The 11,165-nt window shown below is 40.4% G+C and overlaps 2 protein-coding genes across 2 annotated transcripts; both read right to left on the bottom strand.

The window, feature by feature from the left end:
* Nucleotides 1-3,752: 3,752 nt before the first annotated feature.
* LOC127102880 (uncharacterized) lies at nucleotides 3,753-4,493 on the bottom strand. Its single transcript, XM_051040202.1, has one exon. It carries the CDS (start codon nucleotides 4,491-4,493, stop codon nucleotides 3,753-3,755), a length of 741 nt encoding a protein of 246 aa, XP_050896159.1.
* Nucleotides 4,494-10,151: 5,658 nt separating this feature from the next.
* Nucleotides 10,152-10,892, bottom strand: LOC127102879 (uncharacterized). The gene has a single exon (XM_051040200.1). The coding sequence runs from the start codon at nucleotides 10,890-10,892 to the stop codon at nucleotides 10,152-10,154; it is 741 nt and encodes a 246-aa protein (XP_050896157.1).
* Between the last annotated feature and the right edge of the window lie 273 nt (nucleotides 10,893-11,165).

The raw sequence follows: 11,165 nt of genomic DNA, 5'->3' as shown, positions 1-11,165 counted from the left end.
ACCTAACCCTAACATTTTGCAGAGAATTGATACATGTTCAATAATCATAAACAATCAACACTACATCGAGAACACAAACAACATTTTCAAAGCAAGGAATCCAATCACAACATCAAAACCCAACAATATCCTCTAACAACCATTACCCACATAAAACCCATCATTTTCATAATTATAGGAAATGATAACTCACACCCTTACCTTAGAGATGATGATTGAGTTACTCTATAGTGTTCTAGCAAGCTTGGGTTGATCAAGATGATGCTCTTCTTCTCCAATTTCCTCTTCCTCCTCCAAACCCTAACTTTTCTCTCTTTTCTTCTCTTTTCTCCTCCTTCTCTCTACTTCTTTCTATTTCTCTTCTTTCTCTTTCTATCTTATTTCTATTCTATTTCCATTCCTTGTTTTAATTAAATAAAAACTAACTAATGGGCTTAATTGTTACACCTCCCTTAATTACTATATACACCACTAGGCCCAATAGCTATTATACCACAATTCTCATAATTAAACTCTAATAATAAATTAACACACAATAAAATATTTTACCGAAATAATTATAAATCAAACATTATAAAAATAATAATAATAACACTTAATATTAATCGGAGCGTTACAACTCTCCCCCACTTAAATATTTTCGTCCTCGAAAATTACCTCATTCGAATAACTCGGGGTAGGAGTCGCGCATCCTGTTCTCCAATTCCCATGTCGTGCTTTCTCCGACTGCACCAATCCAAACAACCTTCACCAAATCAATTTCCTTCCCCCGTAGGGACTTCGTCTCACGACCTTCGATCCTCAAAGGCATCGTCTCAACCGTAAGGTTATCGCGCACTTGAATATCATCCATTTGAATCACATGAGACGGATCCGGAATATACTTCCTAAGTTGAGACACATGGAACACGTCATGCAAATTCGAGAGGTTTGGCGGTAACGCCACTCTATAAGCAACTTTTCCCACTCTACTCGTAATTTGATACGGTCCAATGAAACGAGGAGTCAACTTCTTAGCTTTCAATGCTCGTCCAACACCGGTCGTAGGTGTGACTCTTAGAAACACATGATCACCCTCTTGAAATTCCAAATCATTTCTCCTCTTATCATGATAACTCTTTTGCCTATTTTGAGAAATCTTCATCTTATCCCGAATCATCTTAACCGTCTTGGTAGTTTCTCGAACAATCTCGGGTCCAAGTACCACACTTTCACCAGATTCATGCCAACACAACAGAGTCCTACACCTCCGCCCATACAAAGCTTCAAAAGGCGCCATTCCAATACTTGAATGGTAACTATTGTTGTAAGTAAACTCCACCAACGGAAGGTGAGTATCCCATGAACCTCCTTGTTCAAGAATACACGCCCTTAACAAATCTTCCAAGGATTGGATAGTCATCTCCGTTTGACCATCCGTCTGAGGATGATACGCCGAACTCAACCTCAACTTGGAACCTAAAGCTTCTTGCAAACTCTTCCAAAATTCTGAAGTGAACCTCGGATCTCTATCTGAAACAATACAAAGAGGATCACCGTGCAGCTTCACAATAACATTGGTATAAATCTCCGCCAACTTCGACACCGGATAACTTATGTTAATAGGAATAAAGTGAGCCGACTTCGTAAGCATATCAACAATCACCCAAATAGCATCACATCCTCTAGATGTATTCGGTAAACCCGTCACAAAGTCCATGGAAATGCTATCCCACTTCCACCCAGGAATTTCTAACGGTTGCATCAACCCCGTAGGTTTCTGATGCTCCACCCTTGATTTCTGGCAAGTCAAGCACGCATACACGAACTGAGCTACTTCACGCTTCATTCCCGACCACCAAAATAATCTTTTCAAATCTTGGTACATCTTAGTCGCTCCGGGATGAATACTCAAATTACTCCTATGGCTTTCTTCCAAGATCATCCTTTTTAAATCCACATCATCGGGAACACAAATCCTATCACGAAACCTCAACACACCTTGTGCATCCAATTTGAAATCCTCATTCTCAGATTGTCTGAGTCCAATGATCACATCAACAAGTTTCATATCCAACTTCTGAGCCTCTCTAATGCTATCAAGAAAATCATTGTTAATCTTTAACATACCCAAAATCACACTTCTTGGTGTCACCTCGATCACTAAGCTCATATCTCGGAATTTCTCAATCAACTTCAACTCTTTCATCATCAAGGTCGACATATGCAAAGTCTTCCTACTTAGAGCATCGGCCACCACATTCGCTTTTCCCAGATGGTAGTTCAACCCAAAGTCATAATCCTTTAGCAATTCCAGTCATCTCCTTTGTCTCATGTTCAGCTCTTTTTGATCAAACAAATACTTCAAGCTTTTATGGTCACTAAAGACTTCAAATCTAGATCCATAAAGGTAATGTCTCCAAATTTTCAAAACAAACACAACCGCCGCAAGCTCCAAATCATGCGTAGGGTAGTTCTTCTCATGAATCCTCAATTGTCTAGAAGCATAAGCAACCACCTTACCATTCTGCATAAGCATGCCTCCTAATCCCATCTTCGAAGCATCGCAATAAACCATAAACGGTTCCTCGGGATTTGGCAAAATCAAAATCGGAGCCGTTGTCAACCTTTTCTTCAACTCAAGGAAACTTTCTTCGCATCGGACATCCCACATAAAAGCAGCACCCTTACAAGTTAACTTAGTCAAAGGAAGTGCCAACTTAGAAAAGCCTTCTATAAACCTCCTATAGTAACCTGCCAAGCCTAGGAAACTTCTTATCTCGGTAACTGATGTAGGAGCTTCCTATTGCAACACCGCATCAATCTTCGATGGATCAACCGCAATTCCGTCACCGGAAACAACATGACCAAGAAAGCTAACTTCTCTCAACCAAAACTCACACTTAGACAACTTAGCATACAATCTCTTCTCTTTCAACACTTGCAAAACAATACGCAAATGTTCCACATGCTCTTCCTCCGACTTAGAATAAACCAAAATGTCGTCTATGAACACCACCATAAATTGATCCAAATAAGGATGGAAAATGCGATTCATGTACTCCATGAATACTCTCGGCGCATTAGTAACGCCGAAAGGCATCACCGTGTACTCGTAGTGTCCATAACGAGTCCTGAAAGCAGTTTTCTGAATGTCCTTATCTTTCACCTTAATTTGATGGTAGCCCGACCTTAGATCAATCTTACTGAAAATACGAGCACCCACTAAACGATCCATCAAGTTATCGATCCTTGGGAGTGGATACCTATTCTTAATCGTCACCTTATTCAATTGTATATAATCAATACAAAGCCGCATGCTTCCGTCTTTCTTTTTTTTTTTCACCAGCAAAACTGGAGCTCCCCAAGGTGATACACTAGGTCTCACAAACTTCCTTTCAAGCAAATCCTCTAGCTGACTCTTCAGTTCAGCTAACTCTGATGCTGACATCTTATACGGCGCCATAGAGATGGGTCTAGTACCAGGTACAAGGTCAATAGTGAACTCAACTTCTCTTTCTGGCGGTGCACTAGGAATCTCATCGGGAAAAACTTCAGGGAAATTGCACACCACCGGCAAGTCCGCAATTACAGCCTGACTCTCCACAGTTAAAGCAAACAACATCCTTCTGCTTACAATCACGAGCCGCATGTCCCGGCATACCACAACGGAAACATCTCGTTTCACCAAGCCTACACACATTACTCTTGTGACCCGACTTTCCACACTTGAAACAGATAACATTAGCAGGAGCATCTCCCCCACTTGTTCTTCAACCCGGAATCACTTTCTGTTTCCCTTTTCCAACCGGAGTTTCATATGGCTTACCACGGCTGTGTTGGCCCCTTCCTCTCTTCTCAGACAAGATCTTATAGTGTGCATTGTTGTCCTCTTCAAAGATTCTACAACTATCAATCAGATCTGCAAAGACGCGAATCTTTTGATATCCCACAGCTTTCTTAATTTCCAGACGCAATCCATTTTCAAACTTGATGCACTTAGAGAATTCGGCATTGGCTCCATCATAGTGAGGATATAACTTAGCCGATTCAGTGAACTTAGCAGCATACTCCGTGATTGACAAGTTCCCTTGCTTCAACTCGAGGAATTCAATCTCTTTCTTTCCTCGCACATCTTCTGGATAATACTTCCTCAGAAATTCTCTACGAAACCCTTCCCAAGTAATCTCCTCGCCCGCAGTTTCCAACCTTAGACGAGTGTCCACCCACCAATCATCGGCTTCACCTGACAGCTTATGAGTTCCATAACGGATCTTTTGCACAAAAGTGCAATCCATCACTCTGAAGATTCTTTCAATCTCCTTCAACCAAGCCAAGGCTCCTTCAGGATCATACCTACCCAGAAAAGTAGGCGGGTTCTCCCTCTGAAACGTCGCCAGACTACGAGACCCCACGTTCTCGTCAGCATTGGGTGGGTTCTGGAACGCCTGAGCCATTGCCTGCATAGCTGCAACAAGAGCCTCATCATTCCTCCCAGCGTTTCTTCCGGCCATCTTACACTTCTTCTCACAACACAAACAAGGATTAACAACAAATTAACAACACAAGGTCGTTAAACAACAAAAGACTCAACAACGTGGTCGGATGGACCGACCTGCTCTGATACCACTAATGTAACACCCCAATTCTACCCGTCGTAATTTCAATTAAAAATCAGAGTAAACAAATTTCACACAAAATTGAGGCATCACATATATCATTTCATCAACACTTAAACAAATTGCACAACACGGCAATTGCGCAAGGATCCACTTAGTCCTTGTTAAATAATAAACAACACTGTATATGGACTCACCTAGTCCATACAACAACAAGACACAAAACATCGCAACAGAAATCATTTAGATAATTAAGTTGAGTCGTACATCTACACATTCAAAAGAAAACAAGCAAATAAATGCCCATCACAACTATCATATACAATGATATACAAAAGGGCATTGTTATTATCAAAATCATGAAAAACGTTCATTAACCCCTGAGTGTTACAATCCTAATCAGAGCAATGACGCCAAAAGTGTGCTACCACTATCCTCCTTTCAACGCGGAGCACCTGCACGTTACCAATATAAAGGTAACGGCCAACAACAAAAGGGTGAGATACTCAAATTATATAATCAAGATAATGATAAGCAATATATAAGTAAATTCGGAAAGTTAGGAATATTGTTACCACATCGCACAATCCTTCACTTGAATGCTTATGTATTTAATCATAAACAAAGTCAATAATCATCCACAACATCAATGTTACGTCATAGCATCTCATCACTTTAACATTTCATCAATCCATCATAAAACATTACGATTCATCGCATCATCGCAAAATATCACCGCACATCATAAACCGTCACATAACAACAATTATCACAAAATGCAGAAATAAACATAACCAACATATGTGACTCAACTATGCAAATGCTATGTGGTACCGACTCGTCTCTTTGCCATCAAGGCCAAGGCTTTATTGCCCACTTCGCTTTTGCCAAAAGGCCACGTCGCTATTGCCAAAAGGCAACGTCGCTTATGCAAATGTATGTGACTCCATGATAAATGATACACATATACCAAAATCATCATCGCATCAACATAACTCATCACAATGGCCGAAGCCCACGTCGCTATTGCCATTTAGGCCACGTCGCCATTCACATGCATAAAAGCATTCACACAACATCATCTTCACCAACATTCATACATGTGTTTATATATAAAACAAATGAGAATATTCATCACAATCAATTGTTTCATCATACAATCTCTTAGGTAATTCAACCTCATGCTATGTTTATTTACATCGCACACCTACACACTATAGTTAAGTGGTATTCCTCATTAATCAAATAGGCTTCCTACTATATCAATTATTAATCACTTTTCCAAAATAATCACTTATTAAAATAAGCCCTTATAATGGCCTATAAACATCAACAACATGTAGAAAATTTCATAAGCTTCGCAATGCTTCGAACAGGGACCAAAACGGAGTTACGGTTCAAAAGTTATGACTTTTTAAAGTTTACAAAAGAATTCTGTTTTCAACTCAGTTGGCGCCGGGAACTCTCTTTCGCGCCGCGAATTTAGCAGAAAACAGAGAAAATGCGTTTTGACCGTTAAATACCTTCCGGACCTCCAATTACGATTCCGTAAAAAGTCTCATTCTCAGAATTCAACGAACTACAATATTTTCAATATTACAAAGCCATTCTAACCACAATTTAACTTTTATTTCATCATTCTAAACATCATTCAATTAATTTCCAACACTTCCTAAATTCACAATTTGTGAAATTACTCATACTTTGATTCATCAACACAATAACATATTTTTCACAACATACATCAACCCCAAACCATCAACAACAACACAACACACAATGTTATTTATCATTCTTCTAAACCTAACCCTAACATTTTGCAAAGAATTGATACATGTTCAATAATCACAAACAATCAACACTACATCGAGAACACAAACAACATCTTCAAAGCAAGGAATCCAATCACAACATCAAAACCCAACAATATCCTCTAACAACCATTACCCACATAAAACCCATCATTTTCATAATTATAGGAAATGATAACTCACACCCTTACCTTAGAGATGATGATTGAGTTACTCTATAGTGTTCTAGCAAGCTTGGGTTGATCAAGATGATGCTCTTCTTCTCCAATTTCCTCTTCCTCCTCCAAACCCTAACTTTTCTCTCTTTTCTTCTCTTTTCTCCTCCTTCTCTCTACTTCTTTCTATTTCTCTTCTTTCTCTTTCTATCTTATTTCTATTCTATTTCCATTCCTTGTTTTAATTAAATAAAAACTAACTAATGGGCTTAATTGTTACACCTCCCTTAATTACTATATACACCACTAGGCCCAATAGCTATTATACCACAATTCTCATAATTAAACTCTAATAATAAATTAACACACAATAAAATATTTTACCGAAATAATTATAAATCAAACATTATAAAAATAATAATAATAACACTTAATATTAATCGGAGCGTTACAACTCTCCCCCACTTAAATATTTTCGTCCTCGAAAATTACCTCATTCGAATAACTCGGGGTAGGAGTCGCGCATCCTGTTCTCCAATTCCCATGTCGTGCTTTCTCCGACTGCACCAATCCAAACAACCTTCACCAAATCAATTTCCTTCCCCCGTAGGGACTTCGTCTCACGACCTTCGATCCTCAAAGGCATCGTCTCAACCGTAAGGTTATCGCGCACTTGAATATCATCCATTTGAATCACATGAGACGGATCCGGAATATACTTCCTAAGTTGAGACACATGGAACACGTCATGCAAATTCGAGAGGTTTGGCGGTAACGCCACTCTATAAGCAACTTTTCCCACTCTACTCGTAATTTGATACGGTCCAATGAAACGAGGAGTCAACTTCTTAGCTTTCAATGCTCGTCCAACACCGGTCGTAGGTGTGACTCTTAGAAACACATGATCACCCTCTTGAAATTCCAAATCATTTCTCCTCTTATCATGATAACTCTTTTGCCTATTTTGAGAAATCTTCATCTTATCCCGAATCATCTTAACCGTCTTGGTAGTTTCTCGAACAATCTCGGGTCCAAGTACCACACTTTCACCAGATTCATGCCAACACAACAGAGTCCTACACCTCCGCCCATACAAAGCTTCAAAAGGCGCCATTCCAATACTTGAATGGTAACTATTGTTGTAAGTAAACTCCACCAACGGAAGGTGAGTATCCCATGAACCTCCTTGTTCAAGAATACACGCCCTTAACAAATCTTCCAAGGATTGGATAGTCATCTCCGTTTGACCATCCGTCTGAGGATGATACGCCGAACTCAACCTCAACTTGGAACCTAAAGCTTCTTGCAAACTCTTCCAAAATTCTGAAGTGAACCTCGGATCTCTATCTGAAACAATACAAAGAGGATCACCGTGCAGCTTCACAATAACATTGGTATAAATCTCCGCCAACTTCGACACCGGATAACTTATGTTAATAGGAATAAAGTGAGCCGACTTCGTAAGCATATCAACAATCACCCAAATAGCATCACATCCTCTAGATGTATTCGGTAAACCCGTCACAAAGTCCATGGAAATGCTATCCCACTTCCACCCAGGAATTTCTAACGGTTGCATCAACCCCGTAGGTTTCTGATGCTCCACCCTTGATTTCTGGCAAGTCAAGCACGCATACACGAACTGAGCTACTTCACGCTTCATTCCCGACCACCAAAATAATCTTTTCAAATCTTGGTACATCTTAGTCGCTCCGGGATGAATACTCAAATTACTCCTATGGCTTTCTTCCAAGATCATCCTTTTTAAATCCACATCATCGGGAACACAAATCCTATCACGAAACCTCAACACACCTTGTGCATCCAATTTGAAATCCTCATTCTCAGATTGTCTGAGTCCAATGATCACATCAACAAGTTTCATATCCAACTTCTGAGCCTCTCTAATGCTATCAAGAAAATCATTGTTAATCTTTAACATACCCAAAATCACACTTCTTGGTGTCACCTCGATCACTAAGCTCATATCTCGGAATTTCTCAATCAACTTCAACTCTTTCATCATCAAGGTCGACATATGCAAAGTCTTCCTACTTAGAGCATCGGCCACCACATTCGCTTTTCCCAGATGGTAGTTCAACCCAAAGTCATAATCCTTTAGCAATTCCAGTCATCTCCTTTGTCTCATGTTCAGCTCTTTTTGATCAAACAAATACTTCAAGCTTTTATGGTCACTAAAGACTTCAAATCTAGATCCATAAAGGTAATGTCTCCAAATTTTCAAAACAAACACAACCGCCGCAAGCTCCAAATCATGCGTAGGGTAGTTCTTCTCATGAATCCTCAATTGTCTAGAAGCATAAGCAACCACCTTACCATTCTGCATAAGCATGCCTCCTAATCCCATCTTCGAAGCATCGCAATAAACCATAAACGGTTCCTCGGGATTTGGCAAAATCAAAATCGGATCCGTTGTCAACCTTTTCTTCAACTCAAGGAAACTTTCTTCGCATCGGACATCCCACATAAAAGCAGCACCCTTACAAGTTAACTTAGTCAAAGGAAGTGCCAACTTAGAAAAGCCTTCTATAAACCTCCTATAGTAACCTGCCAAGCCTAGGAAACTTCTTATCTCGGTAACTGATGTAGGAGCTTCCTATTGCAACACCGCATCAATCTTCGATGGATCAACCGCAATTCCGTCACCGGAAACAACATGACCAAGAAAGCTAACTTCTCTCAACCAAAACTCACACTTAGACAACTTAGCATACAATCTCTTCTCTTTCAACACTTGCAAAACAATACGCAAATGTTCCACATGCTCTTCCTCCGACTTAGAATAAACCAAAATGTCGTCTATGAACACCACCATAAATTGATCCAAATAAGGATGGAAAATGCGATTCATGTACTCCATGAATACTCTCGGCGCATTAGTAACGCCGAAAGGCATCACCGTGTACTCGCAGTGTCCATAACGAGTCCTGAAAGCAGTTTTCTGAATGTCCTTATCTTTCACCTTAATTTGATGGTAGCCCGACCTTAGATCAATCTTACTGAAAATACGAGCACCCACTAAACGATCCATCAAGTTATCGATCCTTGGGAGTGGATACCTATTCTTAATCGTCACCTTATTCAATTGTATATAATCAATACAAAGCCGCATGCTTCCGTCTTTCTTTTTTTTTTTCACCAGCAAAACTGGAGCTCCCCAAGGTGATACACTAGGTCTCACAAACTTCCTTTCAAGCAAATCCTCTAGCTGACTCTTCAGTTCAGCTAACTCTGATGCTGACATCTTATACGGCGCCATAGAGATGGGTCTAGTACCAGGTACAAGGTCAATAGTGAACTCAACTTCTCTTTCTGGCGGTGCACTAGGAATCTCATCGGGAAAAACTTCAGGGAAATTGCACACCACCGGCAAGTCCGCAATTACAGCCTGACTCTCCACAGTTAAAGCAAACAACATCCTTCTGCTTACAATCACGAGCCGCATGTCCCGGCATACCACAACGGAAACATCTCGTTTCACCAAGCCTACACACATTACTCTTGTGACCCGACTTTCCACACTTGAAACAGATAACATTAGCAGGAGCATCTCCCCCACTTGTTCTTCAACCCGGAATCACTTTCTGTTTCCCTTTTCCAACCGGAGTTTCATATGGCTTACCACGGCTGTGTTGGCCCCTTCCTCTCTTCTCAGACAAGATCTTATAGTGTGCATTGTTGTCCTCTTCAAAGATTCTACAACTATCAATCAGATCTGCAAAGACGCGAATCTTTTGATATCCCACAGCTTTCTTAATTTCCAGACGCAATCCATTTTCAAACTTGATGCACTTAGAGAATTCGGCATTGGCTCCATCATAGTGAGGATATAACTTAGCCGATTCAGTGAACTTAGCAGCATACTCCGTGATTGACAAGTTCCCTTGCTTCAACTCGAGGAATTCAATCTCTTTCTTTCCTCGCACATCTTCTGGATAATACTTCCTCAGAAATTCTCTACGAAACCCTTCCCAAGTAATCTCCTCGCCCGCAGTTTCCAACCTTAGACGAGTGTCCACCCACCAATCATCGGCTTCACCTGACAGCTTATGAGTTCCATAACGGATCTTTTGCACAAAAGTGCAATCCATCACTCTGAAGATTCTTTCAATCTCCTTCAACCAAGCCAAGGCTCCTTCAGGATCATACCTACCCAGAAAAGTAGGCGGGTTCTCCCTCTGAAACGTCGCCAGACTACGAGACCCCACGTTCTCGTCAGCATTGGGTGGGTTCTGGAACGCCTGAGCCATTGCCTGCATAGCTGCAACAAGAGCCTCATCATTCCTCCCAGCGTTTCTTCCGGCCATCTTACACTTCTTCTCACAACACAAACAAGGATTAACAACAAATTAACAACACAAGGTCGTTAAACAACAAAAGACTCAACAACGTGGTCGGATGGACCGACCTGCTCTGATACCACTAATGTAACACCCCAATTCTACCCGTCGTAATTTCAATTAAAAATCAGAGTAAACAAATTTCACACAAAATTGAGGCATCACATATATCATTTCATCAACACTTAAACAAATTGCACAACACGGCAATTGCGCAAGGATCCACTTAGTCCTTGTTAA

Source organism: Lathyrus oleraceus, chromosome 7 (genome assembly GCF_024323335.1).
Source record: "Lathyrus oleraceus cultivar Zhongwan6 chromosome 7, CAAS_Psat_ZW6_1.0, whole genome shotgun sequence".
Lineage (NCBI taxonomy): Eukaryota > Viridiplantae > Streptophyta > Magnoliopsida > Fabales > Fabaceae > Lathyrus > Lathyrus oleraceus.
The sequence above is the reverse complement of the archived record's forward strand: the minus strand, read 5'-3'. Positions and strand labels throughout refer to the sequence as shown.